This window comes from Bufo gargarizans, chromosome 5, assembly GCF_014858855.1.
Source record: "Bufo gargarizans isolate SCDJY-AF-19 chromosome 5, ASM1485885v1, whole genome shotgun sequence".
NCBI classification, from domain to species: domain Eukaryota; kingdom Metazoa; phylum Chordata; class Amphibia; order Anura; family Bufonidae; genus Bufo; species Bufo gargarizans.
The window spans coordinates 393,981,764-394,000,499 of record NC_058084.1 but is presented as its reverse complement, the minus strand read 5'-3'; the positions used below and the strand labels follow the sequence as shown (position 1 = coordinate 394,000,499).

Below are 18,736 nucleotides of genomic sequence, written 5' to 3'. Positions count from 1 at the left end.
CAGTAGGAGAAGGAGCAAGAAAAAATCATGGAAACCATCGGACCAAGCCATAAGGTCCAACCAGAAACAGAAAAACCGAACTAAAGACCCCTCCTGCAACAGGAATAATGGGTGGGAGCTGTGTCCCCCAATGGAAAAGACGAGAAAAAGATTTTACAGGTGAGTTTCACAAAAATCTCCTTTTCTCGTGCTTTTTTCCATTGGGGGACACAGACCATGGGACGTCCAAAAGCAGTCCATGGGGTGGGAAAAAATATCAGCACCGCCAGGAGGAACGCCCCAACGGTCAAACAGGAACCACAGCCTGCAAAACCCTGCGGCCAAAGCCGCATCAGCCGAAGCCAGTGAATGCTACTGACAAAAATTTGCAAAGGTATGCAAGGACGACCAGGTGGCCGCCGTACACAGCTGAGACGCAGAGGCACGACTGCGTCTTGCCCAGGAAGCCCCCTCCGCCCCAATGGAGTGAGCGGCAATTCTAGCCGGGGGAACTCCACCACAAGCGTGACAAGCCGCGGAAATAGCCAAGCAGATCCAGAGCGCCAAGAACGGCGGACGGAAGCAGTAGCCGCGAGACACACCTTCAGGACCCGTACAACATCCAGGGAATGCAGAGTGCGTTCCTTGGGGTTAGCCGGAGAAGGACAAAAGGAAGGCAGGACAAGATCCTCATCAAGGCGGAAGGGAGAGACCACCCTGGGCAAAAAGAAGGGGACTGGACGGAGCACAACTTAATCCTGGAGGAAAACCATTAAGGCTCCTGATAGGAAAGAGCGGCCAGCTTCGACACCAGTCTGACCTAAAAGCTCGTGATGGGACGTGAACTCACAGCCACTGCATAATAGCCCAGAACTTTAATCACTACGCTATGTAGCTGTATCAGAAGCTATGGTCACAAGGAAGTCCAGATGAGAACAGTCAGAGAGACCCTCCTCAAAGGCTCGAAGGGAGCCGACTGCAGAGCGCGCAGAACCAAATTGAGATCCCAAGGAGACAAAGGGGGAACATACGGGGAACCGAATGCGCCACCCCCGAAGAAAGGTCACCACCGGACCCTTAAGAGCAAGGGACCTCTGACGGCCCGCGCCGAAACCTGACCTTACAGGGAACTAAGCGACAGTCCCTGCACAAGCCCAGACTGAAGAAAAGACAGTACCATCAAGATGGAAAACCGAAGGGGAGGGAACCCCGAACCCTCAAAAAAGGATAGGAAGGCCATCCAGGTACGATAGTAAATCCGGGAGGAAGAAGACTTCCCCGGACTGATCATGGTCCTAACCACTGAATCCGAGAACCCCATCTTTATCAGGATGGCGGTTTCAACAGTCACGCCGGTAAACGAAGAGACCGCAAATTCCGGTGGAAGAACGGGCCCTGAGACAGTAAGTCCTGTCCGTCGGGAAGAGGCCATGGGGCGTCCGCCAGCAACCGAGCCACGTCCGAAAAACCACGCGCGGCGAGGCCACTCTGGGGTGATGAGAACGGTCGGAGTCCCTTCCGCCTCGAACTGGCGTAGACCCTTTGGTAGGAGAGGAAAACAGAGGAGGCTGAAGTCCTGCCACGGAGACACCTGCGCATCCATCCGTACGCCTCCGGATCTCGGGCGCGAGCCAGGACCACTGGGATCTTGTTGTTGAACCCGGACGCCATTAAGTCCACATCCGGACGGTCCCATCTGTGGCAGATTTCTTCGAACCCTTCTGGATGCAGAGACCACTCGCTTGGATCCACCGTGTTGTGGCTTAGAAAGTCCGCTGTCCAGTTGTCCATTCCTGGAATGCAAACTGCTGACAACACCGGAACGTGAGTCTCCGCCCACGTCAGAATTCACTTCACCTCCTGCATCACCATCCGGCTGCGGGTCCCGTCCTGATGGTCGATATAGGCCACGGCCGCGGCATTGCCCGTTTGAACCCGCACTGGGAGGCCCGCAAGGAGAGAGGTCCAATAGGAGAGAGAGAGCGGAAAAAATCGCCCTCAATTCCAGAAAGTTGATTGGAAGGCGAGACTCTGCCGCCGGCCAAATTCCTTGAACCGTGCGAGACTGGAAAACGCCCCCCCAACCCAGGATGCTGGCATCGGTGGCGGCGATCGTCCAGGAGAATGCGAGAAAGGAACTCCCCGACCTCAGGTTCTTTGGGAACAGCCACCAAGGGAGAACTGCCCGAACCCGCTGAAAGGTAAAGGATCTCCTGTTGCGCCAGGCGAGTGTGAAACTGGGCATATGGAAAGGCCTCGAAAGAGGCTACCATAAGACCCAGGACCTGCAAGTATTCCCGAATGGAGAGGCACGGGGAGCGCAGCAGATGCGACACTGCCCCCTGGACCTGGGAGGACTTGAAGGCTGGTAGAATACTTTGGCAGCCGAGGTGTCCAAAATCACCCTCCGGAAGGAGAGCCTCTGGGACGGGAAGAGGCAGGAGTTTGGGAAAGTTACCAGGCAGCCGAACCGTTCCAGGGTCTGAACAGTGATCCGGACGCTGTCCGTGGTCTGCGGTAGAGAGGGGGGCCTCTATCCGGATATCGTCCCGACAGGGCAGCAAAGGAATGCCCCTGGTACGAAGAAGCGCCATGAGCGGTCCAGGACCGTGGCAAGGACCCGCGGGGTGGTCGCCAACCCGAAGGAAGGGCGACAAACTGACAGTGTCGACCCATAATGGCGAAGCGCAGGAATCAATGGTGGGATTCCGCAATCGGGACATGTGATAGGCCTAGGAGCAGCAGGGCGGGCTGACTGGGCCCTCTAGTGCCGGGAAGGCTGGTGCAAAGGAAGGCCTCTTTGCGGGCGACCTGAGACCCCCGGCGGAGGAAGCAGGCGACGGCCTACCAGATGAGAAATGGCAAAAGGCATGCAGAGACGAACTCGTCCAGCTGATCCCCACAAGGCCTGGAAACCCCAAAGGGGAGATTAGCAAGGGAACGCTTGGTGGAGGCGTCAGCGTCCCACACCTTCAATCAGATCTCTTCGCGCTGAGTGACAGAGATGGCCAACCTGCGGGCAAAGAGGGAAACAATGTCCCTAGAAGCTTCGCAAAGAATGTTAGAAGCCTGAGACATCTGGAGAACCAACTCCAGTGTGTTAGTAGCCGCATCTCGTACCGCCAGTTCCTGGTGGTGGTGTTGTAACCACACCGAGAGAGCACTGGCTACCCCTGCTGAGTGAAAGGTAGGTCACAGGGACGCGCTGCCAGCGAAAAAAGGACCTGGAAGAGAGTCTATGCGTCTGTCTACAGCATCCTGGAAAGAGGAACTGACTAAGACAGGAAGGGCCACATAATTGGCTAATCCGGCCACCGGAGGATCCACCTTAGGGGGAGGAGACACCTCTCCTCGCCGTCAGCAGGGAAAGGAAAGTATATTCATGCGCTGGGTGGTCGAGAACCTTATTAAGACCACCCCAGGCCCTGGACATGACCGCGGAAAAATCCCTCATGGACCGGGAACATGGTAGTCTCCGCCTGCCTGGACGGAAAAAGGGGGAACTCCTGACCAGTGGAAGGAGGAGAATCCCCTTGGAGAATAAAGGTGTCTCGGACAGTCACCACTAAGTCAGCCACCCTGGTGGAGAGCTTAGGCGAGGGGTCCCGCTCCATGACCTAATCAGAGCCGGAAATTCTCCTTCAGACTTGCGCTCCCTAAGGGAGGGGAGAGTCGCCCGAACGCGCCTCTAGACGAGGGGGGGGGGGGGGGGGAGAGCCAGAGCCATCCGAGGAGGGATGCTGCTGCTCACGCTCCCTGTTAGTATTCGGGCGTCTTCTGTGGAAAACCACTTAGAGAGGTGGTTGGCGTCACAGGATTTGAAAATGCCCTATAGTCCAAAAAGGACGTGGCTCGTCCGAGCCGGATAATTCTCCTTCGGAGTACTCTCCCTAGGGAGGGGGAAGAGCAGTCCGCAAGCGCCACCGGCGAGGTGAGGGGGGTGGAGAGACAGAGACATCCGAGGTGGGATGCTGCCGCTCACGCTGCCTCTTCGTAGTCAGTCACCCACTGTGGGGACCACTGAGAGAGATGGAGTCGTTAGCGCCACAGGATTAAAGGACATGGTTGCCTTGGTGACTAAGACCAATTTAGCGGCCGCGCTGGACATGGCAGATGCCCAAGCGGGGACCGCAGGCCCCCAGGGACGTGGAGGAGGGGTGGAGGAGGGGGGTAAGGCAGGGATGCAGGTAATACTTATCTGCTCCTGCAGAACTTCTCCCTCGACTCCAGGACCAGCAGGGATGCACCTCATCAGGCTTCTGACTCCTTGTCCAGGAGTGCAGTGTTCTGGTGGAGGGTGGCAGCAGGAGACCCAGTAGCTGGTGGGATACCGGAGCTGCAGGTCGAGCCCGGATCCACTTGTCTTCTTTGGGGGGCAATGGAGGCAGCCAGGCAGCGTCCAAGGACGGCAGCGGGCATTCCACGGGGGACCAGGAAGGCGCCATGCCGACCTGTGTCCCCATCTAGAATAATATGAACAATTTTTGAAGGCTGAAAGGGGCTTTGAACTCAGAAAGCCTGGACATGGGGCAACAGCAGCAGTACCACTGAGCTACCAGCTTGCCTGGCACAAAACGGAGTAGAGTGATGAGGAGCTGCACGGCCATGAGCAAACAGAGTCTCCGGTGTAAGGAGAGTCAGAGCGGCATGCCGAGGCTCCGCCTCCCCTAACGCGTCATTATGGCGCGAAAAAAGCGCGCGAAAATAAGCGCGCGCACGAAAAATAAGCGCGCGCGCGAAAATATGCGCGCGCGCGAAAATATGCGCGAAAATAAGCGCACCACGTGGAGGAGCGGCCTGCCGGCGGGCGCTGAGGGAGCGCAGCAGCCAAGGCCCGACGAGAGAAGCGCTGAAGCCCACAGTTTAAGGGGAAGAGATGCCAGTACTCCAGTGCCAAAATGAAGAAAGTGCCCCATCAGGATCCTTCTTCAAGCTCACCCAGGCAGCCACAGACAAATAGACACAGAGGGAGGGGGAGGGATTGCAACACTTATCTGCTCAGCATGCTCCCTCGATGTCCAGACCAGCAGGGATGCGCCTCTTCAGACTTCTGACTCCAATCCAGGAGAACAGTGCTCTGGAGGAGGGTAGGCAGCAGGCGTCCCAGCAGCTGGTGGGATGCCGGAGCTAACAGGTCGAGCCCGGATCCACTTATCTTCTTGGGGGGAAATGGAGGCAGCCAGGCAACGTCCCAAAGACGGCGGCGGGCACTCCACGGGGGACCAGGAAGGCGCCATGCCGACCCGTGTCCCCATCTAGAATAAAAATAACAAAAAGGAGTAGAATCAGAGAGTGTCAACCTCCTTCACCAGACACTAAGCAAAGACTGAGTTCCTCCTGGTGGAGTCTGGGGGTATAGCCCGAGGAGGAGGAGCTCTTTCATTTGCATAGTGTCCCTCCTACTAATACCTCTAAGCTATACCCATGGTCTGTGTCCCCCAATGGAAAAAAGCACGAGAAATACAAATTTGTTATGTGTTTCCAGGAACGGATCCCGCATAAAACGGATGACATACGGAATGACATCCGAATGTCTTCCGTTTTTTGCGGATCCACTGACTTTGTATTGTACCAGGATCCGAATTTTGCGGAAAAGAATAGGACATGTCTTATATTTAAACGGACATGCGGAACGGAACAACGGAAACGGACAGCACACATTGTGCTGTCCGATTTTTTCCAGGACCCATTGAAGATGAATGGGTCCAGATCTGGTCCTGATCTGTTCCGCAAAAAACTGAACAGATCAGGAAAGAAAAAACGGACGTGTGAATGGACCCTTAGGCTGAAGGGTATAATATCTCCGATTCACCCTTCCTTTGTCAGTATGCTCTGTACGGTGCAGTATGTCCAACAGATTGCCAGTCTCTCCTCCTTAGGATGGACCTAATATTTATTACCCCACCAAGATCTATAGCCACCGTATGGGTGTTTTACCTTCCGCGGCAGATTCTCAGCACTCTCCCTTGTGTGGCAGCTAAATTTTCTTTATTAGAGCTCATGCACATGTGTATTTTGTGGTCCGCAAAAAAAGGATCCACAAAAAATACGGATGACGTCCATGTGCATTCTGTATTTTGCGGAACAGCTGGCCCCTAATAGAACAGTACTATTCTTGTCCGTAATAGGGACATGTTCTATTTTTTGGCGGAACTGAAATACGGACATATGGAAACAGAATGCACACAGAGTAACCTCAGTTTTTTTTGCGGACCCATTGAAATGAATGGTCCAGCATACGGTCCGCAAAAAAAAAAAAACGTAATAGACATGGAAAGAAAATATGTTCGTGTGCATAAGGCCTTAGGCTACTTTCACACTTGTGTTGTGCTGTCCGGTTTTGAGATCCAGCACAGGGTCTCAAAACCGCAGCACAAAGCTTCAGTTTTGTCCCTATTCATAGTCAATCGGGACAAAACTGAACAAACCGAAAAGGAGTGCACCAGAACGCATTCCATTCTGGCGTGTCGTGTTCCCATTCCGGAGACAAAATCTCTGTAAGTAGTTTTTTTGTGCGCGGCACGGGAAACTGAAGAAGCCGGATCCAGCACCAAAAACCATGTAAGTCAATGGTGCCAGATCCAGGTGCTGAAGCCCATTGACTTACAATGGTTTTAGTGCCGGATCCGGTTTCTTTATTTTCGATATAATACAAACTGATCAGTTCTGAACGGACGCAGCCGGTTGTATTATTAGAAAGGAAGCGTTTTGCTGTGGTTTTGAGATCCCATGCCAGATCTCAGAACTGGACAGCAAAAATGCAGATGTGAACATGGCCTTATCCAGCAGTTCTTTCCGTAACCCTATTCCCTATATATATAGTCTTTGGGAAGATGATATATAAAACAAGCACATTAATCCCTTATGCAGTGGCTGCCAGCACACTCCACATGGACACCCTGAGTCTGTACAAGTAGCTGGTTATCCACTCTGGAACATAGACAGGGGGTAACAAGACCCTCACTATCATAATCATATGACAAGGGATCTAATGTCCAAATCCGGGGAAAACAACACCAAGTAAAATGACATTTAAAAAACTTAATGGAAGATCTGTCATAGAAGGATGACATGGAGGCAAAACCGTTTCACTACAACAAGACGGCAAGCCATGAATAGTGAGGAGAAGTGTTCATCAGTCTCCAGGAGGGACCTGAAGGTGCAGTACTCCAGTAGGAGCACTGCAAAGGGTTAATTATTGCCAAAGCGTTAATGCAATGTTATTGAGTTAAATGTTGTGATTTATTATGTTTTTTCACTCAATAGCAATACAGAAGGCAACCAAACTGTTGTGCCATATTTTCTCCACTTGATGATGACGGTCTTCACTGTGTTCCATGGTATATCTAATGCCTTGGAAATTCTTTTGTACCCTTCTCCTGACTGATACCGTTTAACAATGAGATCCCTCTGATGCTTTGGAAGCTCTCTGTGGACCATGGCTTCTGCTGTGGGATGCGACTAAGAACATTTCAGGAAAGACCAACTAGAGCAGCTGAACTTTATTTGGGGTTAATCAGAGGCACTTTAAATGATGGCAGGTGTATGCTGACTCCTATTTAACATGATTTTGAATGTGATTGCTTAATTCTGAACACAGCTACATCCCCAGTTATAAGAGGGTGTGCACACTTATGCAACCAAGTTATTGTAGCTTTTTTGTTTTATTCCCTCCACCTAAAAAATTTCAGTTTGTTTTTCAATTGAGTGGTACAGTTTATAGGTCACATTAAAGGTGGAAAAAGTTCTTAAATTATTCATCTTTGTCTCATTTGTTTACATCACAGAAACCTGACATTTTAACAGGGGTGTGTAGACTTTTTATATCCACTGTATATGAATTATGAAGCTAGCAAAGTGTTTGGGGTCAGACTGAGGGGGTACTACAACTACCATCATTGTTGTTGCCTCTACACTGTACATGACAGAATACTGCACTATGATATACTTTGGAAATGTGCTTTTGCTGCTATGTGTACTACTACTATTCCTATCATTTACTCAGTAAAGAGACTGTTATTTATTGCAGCCTACAGCCTGGTTAGTGACTCCACCATCCGCCGAACTGGGAACGTCCAGCAAGATCCTGCAAAACTGACCATCAACTTAGTCAAGGAACTTATTTATTGCAACCTGCATATTGACTACACCATTTGCCAGCCACTTCATCTGCACTCCTACCATGCACCCACACAAACACATAACATCAAATAAAAGTCACCCCACCTAACACCAGGAAGGAGCCCCAACTCCAGGAAGTGCCTCGAGGAAAGAAAATGTGTGCCCTTTATACTCTGCCAAGAATGGGGGAATGCCAACTGTGAACTGTGAGTACTACTACCCCTTTCAGGACCACAACAACCACTCCCATCCTCTATGCCCTGTGCCTCTCCTCTGGGTCGCTGCACAGGCAGCAGAGGTGATATTTTCCTTCAGTTCCTTTCCATTTTCAGCTGGCAATGGTTGGGAGGGCTAAATCATTCCATTACTCCTATAGCAGATTGGGGATGGTCTTATGCAACTTGCCTTATACCTAGAAACAAGTCTGATCTAAGGTTTCTGAGAAGGAGGCAAGGGACGGACAGATCTACTGAGACACATATAGAATTCTTTATATATTTCTCACGGTTTTGTTATCGATATTATTATTTTGTGTGTATTTATGACACTTAGTGTGCAAGTTTTTGACACGTATCAATGTCATTGCACCTGGAACGTGTCACGGTTTGTGTCAGACTTTGTGGTCTGCTTGCTTTGACATGAGTGTATGTGCCATAATTTTGTTTCATTTATGACATGCTATACAAAGGTTTTTAGACAGTTTTGTGCCAACATTTTGTAAAGTCCAATTCTAAACCTTTTTTGGCAGCTTTAGACGGTTTTTGGTATAAAACGATACCAGCTTAAAAGGCGGTAATGTATAAAAAGTAGTCAACAATACTTACAGTATAAAGTCCTATGGCCCATTGTATCACAAATGGCGATTTTTGTGGCATAAGCCAGTCTTGATCTGCCTGCAATGGCATGAGATGCACCTAATTTATTAAGAGGCAGATGCTTCCTATTTAGGTGCATCTCTACCTTGCCGTGGGGTAGCTAGGGGCTGGTGTAGACTTCCCCAAATACTTACTCCAGTTGGCGGGCTGCTTGAAGCTCCGCCCCTTCTGCTAAGTCAAGTTCATTTTACGCACCACTTTAGAAAAGTGGCGAGAACCTCAAAAAGTCACAAATTATCGTGCAAATATGGCATGCGTCAAAATTTGTAACTTTTTTGCGCCCCAATAGTGGCATAAATGCTTTAGTTAATGTCCCCCAGTGGGTTCCATTCCCCCTTCTCCACTTTCTAAAACATCATCACAGACACATTTAACATTTCAAACCATACATGCCTCGCGAGCTAAAAATGGCCTAGACACCAGGGGCGGACTGGTCATACACTACAGGTGGGCCGATGCCCAGGGGGCCACCCAAGCCCTCTTCATGGCTACTAGCCAGGTACATAACAATACTCTTAGTATTAAAGGGAATCTGTCACCTAGAGAATCGATAATAAACCAAAAGTATGTCTTTACAGCACTTCATACCTTCTTTCCATAGGTTTTTCTTTTTCTTTGGAGCTAGTATTATATCTTCATAAAACCCTCTTGTATCCATATGCTAATGAGGCATTTAGGTGCCAACAGGGGCGTTATTTTTATTCAAAGGTGCCCAGGAACGCCTCCATCAAGTGCCCAGGCCGCCCCCCTACAGAGCCCAAGCACGCCTCTCCTCCACTCATACACCACGCCCTCATCAGTGCTGTTGCCTTGCCCCCCGGCTATGTCATGAGAGGCCAATAACCCCGCCCAGCCTTTCCCTTCAGCAAAGCCGACAGGTGCAGCGCCAAACATTGCCGCCTGCTATCTTCCAGTTCAAATGAGGGCATCAGCTTCATTGGGCATGCGCCAAGCGACCTTTGAATAAAAATAATGCCCCTCTGGCCACCTAAATGCCTCATTAGCATATGGATAAAAGTGAATTTTATGAAGATCTAACACTAGCTCCAAAGAAAAAGAAAAACCTATGGAAAGAAGGAATGAAGTGCTGTAAGGACATCCTTTGGTTTAATATCAATTCTCTAGGTGACAGATTCTATTAAATTAATGCTAGAAGCATCAGGTACACAGTCCTCAGTATGGTGATAGAGCAGTATTTTATGCTGCACTGTGGTATTTTGTTTTGCACTACGGTATTTCGGACTCTACTTCTGTTGTCCCTGCCTACTCGTGGCTTCTGTTGGCTCTACCTACTTGTTTTGCCTCATCTCCTGTCAATTTGAACTCGCTTATAACTTGGGGCCACTTTTAGTTTATTTTTCCAAGGCCACTTTAAGTTCCCAGTCCGACAAAATATTCTGGTGCAAAATAAACATCTTAATACGTCTGCCTCAGTGACCTGGATGGTGTGGTGGTGTGCACCAATACATCAAGGACACAAGGAGGCTTGCTGGTGATCTTGTATATTGAGGTTTGAAATAATGGGCCAAATGGTTCATTTCTGGAGTAGAAATGCCTATTTTTAAAGCAAATGCACGAGCGGGCATGGCTTAGGCTACTTTCACACTTCCGTTTTTGATAATACAAACGCCTGCATCCGTTATGAACAGATCCAGTTGTATTATCTTTAAAATAGCAAGGACGGATCCGGCATTAAAACCATTGTAAGTAAATAGGTGCCGGATCCGTTTTCTATTATGTCCGATAAAATGGATCCGGCATGACACACAATGCAAGTCAATTGTTTTGCTCCACATCCCATGCTGGACATAAAACCTCAGCTTGCAGCGGTTTTCTATCCGGTCTGGGAGTGCAACCAAACGGAACAGAATGCATTTTGGAGCATTCCGTTCTGTGCATTTTAGTTTTCCATTGGGGTGTGTATATTATATATCACCTCCTTGGCATTCAGTGGATTCACTGCAATACATTTTAGACTACATTTACCCTCTCTACATTTCAGGCAGGATTCATACATCTGCTCCAATGAATTAAGCACTCCATGAAAATTAATTTGTAAGGGAATCCATTTACACAAGGAGAGAGGACATGCTAAATAAAAATAAATCGGTAGGCTTTTTGTACTTTCTGCTGCCAAACTAAACAGACTATTCTCCTTTGCATTTGTCCTGCATCGACTTTCCTTTACAACATAAAACATAGTTAATGACTTATTATAACTTGTCCTTCCAAGACACAATATGAAAGAGGAGACGGTCTTTGTAGTTCATAAGATATTCACCTCATATTTGTGCATGAAGACTTTGCAACGAATAAAAAGGTACCGAAGAAAAGTGAGTGTACAGATGTACCAGTGCAAGTGCAATTCCATTTATTTTATTATATTTAATAAGACAATAATAAGGAGGGACATTTATCAAGACTGGTGTGATGCACTTACTGTATTTTTCACCCCATGAGACGCAGTTCGTTCCCCCCCCCCCCCCCCCCCCCCCAAAGTGAAGGAAAAATGTCCTTGCGTCTTATGGGGTGAATACTAATGAGCGCTTCCATAATAGAAGCGCTCCTTAATACCGGAGGACCAGGAAGCGGTGAAGGCTCTGTACTCACCGCTTCCTGGTCCTCCGCTGTCGGCTGTGCCATAGCTGCGCATAGCGTGAGGGCTCTCTGTGACGTCACGATCGCTGTGCGTGCCGGTTCACAGCACAGCAGAGGAGAAGGAATAAGAGTGCTGGCGGTGTGGAGCAGGAGAGCAGGGCTCTAGATGGCGACCAAAATGGTCGCCAATGCGTCTTAGAATTGCAAAATGGCGACAAGACTTTGTAGTCTTGTCGCCATTTGTGCCTAGACCCTCCACTTTAAGAAGAATAGGATTTTATACAGCAGACACACAGAATCCAATTACAGAGCTCCGCACAGTACACAGCTCTGTTATTAGTGAGGAGGCTGCTGATTGGTCATAGTATCCGCGGGCTGCCCTGCCATTCGCTGCTCCTCTCACACCACCCCCATTTTCCTGCGCTGAACACAGCAGCAGCGTGCTCTTCAGTTATGAAAACGGGGAGCCTGCTCCATGCCGACTGCTCCATAAAACAGGTTAGCTTGACAAGTTTTTTTGCAGAAACTTATCATTAGCAAGTGGCGAGATGACTGATGATCACCTCGCCACTTCACTTGCTGCTGGCTGCCGCCTGGCCAGTATCCCCCTTCCCCACCTACCTACCTCTCTGCACGCCTCCAATTTTATGCTGAAGTGTGGGGGGGAAGGGGGGCTTTTCTTGTGTTAGCCTGATAGAAGTGCGATTGTGCAAGATGGAAAAAGTATACAGAAAAGCAAAGGGCATATATTCCACTAGACTGTCATGTATCCCCACAAGGCTGATAAGCACTTAACGGGTACCAGGCCAATTCTGTGTCTCCACTGAATGCCAAGGAGGTGATATATAATATACACACCCCAATGGAAAATTGCATAATATAATACAATTGTAGCAAAGAATATTTCATGAATGTTAGTGCGATCCACAGTCTACATCCTTGGTAGCCGTAAGCAACATATGTATATGGTGCCTGGTACCAAAGTATCCACAGCCTAATCTAAGCACAGCACACGATGATATACATATGACCTAATCAATAACATAGGCTGTATATGGAAGTGTCTATAATGATTTCTCAATAGACATATTTCTCCTGGGACGTACCTGAAGACATGACCAAGCCCAGATGGATGTAATAGCCCTAAGCGCAGGACCTTGACGCGCGTTCCACCTCAGCGGCCTTGTCAGGAGGTGACCTGGTACCCGGTAAGTGCTTATCAGCCTTGTGGGGATACATGACAGTCTAGTGGAATATATGCCCTTTGCTTTTCTGTATACTTTTTCCATCTTGCCCTTTCTCTCCTATATTTTATACATAATAAAGTGATATGAATTTGGATATATTATCTCCACTGGCTTTTTTGTTATGACATTGTATGTTATTCCAGGTGGAACGTTGTGCTGTCAATTATAGACAGTTTTTTTGTAGGTTCATAAGAAGTACGATTGTGGCCAGTTCCATCGGTATGAGGGAGCACTTCGCCATTTGTACAGTCTACGGTGCGGAGATGCCACCATGCTGGGGAGGCTCAGGTGTGGCTGGCAGTGAAGGGGTTAAGGCCGCAGGGCTGCCGGTCGTTAAAGTAACAAGCCTGCTATAAAGGCTGATATAAGGGGCAGTCGCTCAGCCCACCTGCTCCTTGCAGGACTCTGATCAGGCACTATGGCTGGAGTAATGTACCCTCCCTATCCACCCTTCCCGAACTATGGGCCCACTTACCGGCAGCAGCCCCCCTACTACAAACCCAAGGGGCCCTACCAGAAGCCTCCCTACAAGGGGGCCCCAGGGTCCATGAAGTCTGCCCTTCCCTTTGACTGCCTGGATAACTACCGGTGGGCTCAGCTGCAGGCCTTGCTCAGCCAGCTGGGGCCGGAGCTGGGGCTTAGCCGCTCTTACACCAAAGAAGTAGGGGTTCAGGTGAACCCCAAAGTGGACGCGTCTGTTCAGTGTTCACTGCGGCCCCTACTGTACCGTACCACACCTGGGAAGCATGCCGGACTGCGTATTGTCACCCCAGTCCGCTTTCCCCACACCGTAGCCGTGTACTCCAGACTGTCAGACCGGAGACTGTTCACACTGCCCCCTGCCCAGAGGAAAGAGGGGGAGCAGCCGGAGGAAGACTAGGAGACCAATACTGGGACCAAGAAACCCACAATCGAGGTGAGACCGCCGGCAGAGGACAGGAATTTCACAACGGGGGTGTATGTAAAGGGTACCCTAAAATCTATGCTCAGTAATTGCTCTGAAGTTACTGGTCATCACCTGTCCCCAAAACAGAGGACGTGAACCCTCCCTTAAGAACTGGTGGTAGAGTGCCCCTAGTGGTCAACCCTGCATCCACAACTGCTTCATCAGACCTGTCCTAAAAGTACATGTATAACCTGCACTGATCCTGTATTATACTCCAGAGCTGCACTCACTATTCTGCTGGTGCAGTCACTGTGTACGTTACATTACTTATCCTGTACTGATCCTGAGTTACATCCCCCCAGCAGATTTCATCGCTCTGCTCCTTACTCTTTGCAGTCTCCGGTCTGGCACAGTCCCGCCAGGTGCGAGAGCCTGCTAAAAACAGCTCTAAGTAAATTTTTCAAGGCTCCTGCAAAACGAAGTAAATGTAAATAATTTCCTAAATTTTACTGCCATTTATGGAGCAGGGGAGGACGTGCCACTGTTGACTGCTCCTCAAGTGCCAGGGACAGCATGGCGAGAACGGAACCTCTGCTAAGCAAAGACCATGTGCCCAGGTGATGTCACACCAGAAGTGCCATCGTGGTGGGAGGTTTATGAATGGAAAAACTAATAGCCAAGAGGCTAAAGAAAACCCTGTTTATGACCTTTACGTTACAACAATAATTTGGCGACTAGAAAATTTCATTTGGCTCCTAAATTCTTCAGATCAGGAACCAATGGCTCCTTGATATATTTTTTTGTCTGGAGCACTGGAGGCAAGTGATTTTTTTCTTTTATGTCATCTGAGGCAATAGGGGCTGGTGAAAAGAGACGAAGGGCTGAGCAAAAGAGGCATGGGGGCTGATATGAGGCTGGGGACTGATCAAAAGAGGCATGGGGGCCAATATGAGCATGGGGCTGATATGAGGCATGGGGGCTGATCAAATGAGGCATGAGGAGCTGATTTGAGACTGAAGGTCTGATCTGATGTCTGAATGGGGGCTTACTTATATTTGGGCTCATATCTGAGGTTTGATTGGGGGTCATTCACTTTTGGGTGTGAGCTGTCTGAATGTGGATCTGATCTGAGGTCTTATTGGGTTCTTATTAACATTGGGGATCTGATTGGAGCTGTGATCTGAGGTCTGATTGACATTGGAGATCTGATTGCTGGTCTGACCTGAGGTCTAATGAAAAATATTTTTTCTTACTGTCCTCCTCTAAAACTTAGGTGCATTTTATGGGCCGGTGTGTCTTATAGGGTGAAAAATACGCTAATTTATTAAGAGGCCAGTGCTGTTATATAATCCTTAATCTATCATTTCAAACAATGTTCAAATCCTAATCTGAGTATATAATAAATGGAAAAAAAATGCTGCGAGTTAAGATTTCAGGGTCTAATTTTTTGCTTGATTTTAAGTTAGTTCAATAAATATTTTTCAACGCATACTCACATGGCAAACTGCTGCCTGCAGCATAGCATCAAACGCACCTTCGGGGTCATCTATATTTCCGGAAATTTTCTGCTTACTAACAATTTCCTTGAAGTGAGTGATGTTGTTTGTTAAGGAGAGCACGTGAATGAATCCATGGGGTGGCATGCAGTTCTTGTTGTAGACACTGTAAGGAAATCACGGTCACACGGTTACTACACACAGCCACCTGTGTCTACACCCCAAGGCTGCAACACAAAACCATCAATGGGTACTAAATATTGACCAGCCAGCTAACAATGGCCGGCATTTACCATTAAGAAAAGCAAACTTTAAAACTATGGTTTGACTCCAAATTCCTAGAACACATGTAAAGGGGTCATCCTGTTTCTTAAAAGGGTTGGCTCGCTTCAGCAAATGGCATTTATCATGTAGAGAAAGTTAATACAAGGCACTTACTAATGTATTGTGCTTGTCCATATTGCTTCCTTTGCTGGCTTGATTCATTTTTCCATTACATTATACACGGCTCGCTTCCATGGTTACGACCACCCTGCAATTAAAGGGAATCTGTCACCTCCCAAAACCGTCCCAAGCCGCCAGCAGTACCTGCGTGTAGCCAGAAGTGTGTTTCTGATGATGCCTTTCTTCCTGAAGGCAGATTCAGCAAAAGTACTGAAATCGTTCTTTTATCCCCTGCCCGCCGCTGCTTCTCCACACATGCTTGAAGTCAAGGAGGCAGCGGCCTGCTTGCTTCAAGTCACGGTAACCGCGCCCCCTTCACTGTGACTGACAGCCGGCTGTTCGGCTGGCTTTGCCGAACTCTCTGCATAAGCGCCGTCAGTCACCGCAAAGGGGCAGGGAAGGGGACGCGGTTACCGTGACTTGAAGCAAGGAGAAGCGTGGAGAAGCGCGCCGGGCAGGGGATAAAAGAACGATTTCAGTACTTTTGCTGCATCTGCCTTCAGGAAGAAAGGCATCATCAGAAACACATTGCTGGCTACACGCAGGTACTGCTGGCGGCTTGGGACGGTTTTGGGAGGTGACAGGTTCCCTTTAAGTATCAGTGGCCGTGCTTGCACACTAAAGGAAAAATCATCAGCCTATGTTAGCTGCCACGGTCCCGTCCATTAGAGAGGCCAGTGCTTTTTCCTATAGTGTGCAAGCACGACAACCGCTGATGGATTACAGGGTGGTCGTAACCATGGGAAAAAAAAGCAGTGTATAATGTGATGAAAAAATTAATCCAGCCAGCAAAGGAGGCAACATGGACAACAACAATACATTAGTAAGTGCCTTGTATTAACTTTCTCTACATGATAAATGCCAGTTCACTTAAATGGGACAAAACTGTAGTAAATCAAAATACATGACAGAGCTATTACTAGAAAAACAGAGCTGTGTCTGGGAAACAATGAAGGAGACACGGCACGAGAATGGGCATCATGGCCCATTCAAACATTTGTTTGTCGGACCCACCGATCAAATATTGACATCCTATGCCAGTGGTGGCAAACCTATGCTACGGGTGCCAGAGGTGGCACTCAGAGGCCTTTCTGTGGGCACCCGCACCCTGGAAAAAGTCTATGGTGTACCAATATGCCTTGGACTTTTCCTGCCATTCATCAGCGCAGGGCGCACTATGAACACCACAGGCAGCGCACTGAAAGTAAGCCGGCTAATATAGGGGAAGTACATGGAAGATGTAGTATTCAGGGTAAACTTCGCCAAAAGGTTTGCCATCACTGGCCAATGCTAAGGTGAGGGTGCTGACACTCTACATTTTTTTTCCACGTCTTTTTCGCCTGGTAAAAAAAAAACAATAAAAATTATTTTTGGGGGGGATGGTGTTTTTTTGGTCCCATGATATTTTTTTCAGCTTGACGGTGAAGGTTCTCATTCATCTAGGTCATGGTATATCGGTAGTAATAAGTCAGAGCACCTGGACTGGGTTTTATTTTTTCTTGAAAACATTTCACTAGTGACCCAACTGGCTTTCTCAATAAGAATGACATGTACAAGAAATGTTAAGCATTAACCCTTTGAAGACAGAGCAATTTTCCATTTTTGTGGGACAAGTTGTACTTTCTAATGGCACCATTTAATATTGCATAGGATGTAGTGGGAAGCTGGAAAAATAAGGTAGAGTTGGAAAAAATGTGCAATTCCGCCACAGTTTTATGGGTTTTGTTTTTACAATGTTCACTATGCAGTAAAACTGACTTGCGCCCTTCATTTATTGGGTCAGTAAGATTTTGGTGATACCACATTTGTATAGTTTTCCGCATGTGGCGATGCCCATGATGTTTATTTTTCTATTGTTTATTTATATTTTTATTTTGGGGTGACTTGAATTTTTATATTTTTGTTTTTAGATTTTTAAAAACATTTAGTTTCTACACTTTTTAATAGTTCTTCTAGGGAACTTAAATAAGCAATCATCAGATTGCTTCTCTCATAGACCCCAATGCATTAGCATTGGGGTCTATGAGACTTATGCTATGTTCCAATGGAGCCCTGCCATAGGCAGGATCTCTATAGGGACCTATGTGTGGCAGCCTGGTATCTTTCAGGAGTACAGAGACTGGCGCACACAAAATCCAGCTCCCCCAATCCTCACTAGTAGGAGCTGGTTCACACCTGGAAACATGCGCTTCCTGGTTTTTGCGCTCCCAGATGCCATGGTCACATTTGACAATGGCATTTGAGGGGTTAAATATCCATCATTGGGATTACTGCCAATTGTGGCTATTTACCCCGGGTGTCTTCTGTGTGAAAGTTGCTTGCGGGCGCCATGTCTTCTGTGTGAAAGTTGCTTGCGGGCACCCAGTTGCTTGCGGGCGCCATGCTTAAAGACCCGACATGTGACGTAATAGTATGTCACATGTTGTGAAAGGGTTAAATAGTGGTGACTCATGCTTCAGACAGCATAATCTGTTTATTATAATCAACACAAAGTCAAGGAACTAATAGAGGCAAGATGTTGATCGCCATTTGTATGAGTGAAGCTGTTAGGTTGTTATTATGATAAACAGATTATCAGGAGTGGGCTGTAACGTAAAGTAGCCCTTTAAGCCTAAAAGAGGCCACATGTATTAGGTGGGTCAGAACTGACAGAAGACAGGCAGATCCAACACGGTTGAATTCAAGAGGCCACCTGGAGCTTCTGGCCAGGTACATAACTACATAATGCTTTTAGCATTAACTAATGCTGAGAGCATCAGATTATTATGTACCCGGCCAGCGGCCATGAGGAGAACTCAGGCAGACACCTGGGCATTGGCCTACTGAAAAATATCCCTTTTGGGTCTATGTCCATTCCTCCCCTGCAGATTATGCTAACTGAAGCATGAGTCACCAGTATTTAATGCAAGTGAGAAAGACAGTCAGATAACTAGCAAAACGTCTTAAAAAGAAAATAGTTACTCTGACTTATTACAACTGATATTTTTTCAGCCATTTTTTTCCTATACATACATTTTTGGGAAAAAGTCTGTGAAAAAATTCCACATAAAAATAAAAATAAAAAATAAAAAAATAGAGCTAAAAACCCCC

The 18,736-nt window shown here is 47.9% G+C and overlaps 1 protein-coding gene across 1 annotated transcript in view; it reads right to left on the bottom strand.

Moving 5' to 3' along the window:
* Window positions 1-18,736, bottom strand: part of ITGB8 (integrin subunit beta 8) — a 141,832-nt gene that overhangs the window by 50,364 nt on the left and 72,732 nt on the right. The window contains exon 5 of the mRNA XM_044293186.1: window positions 15,203-15,368. Coding sequence (XP_044149121.1) covers window positions 15,203-15,368 — 166 coding nt within the window. The remainder of the gene's footprint in view (window positions 1-15,202; window positions 15,369-18,736) is intronic.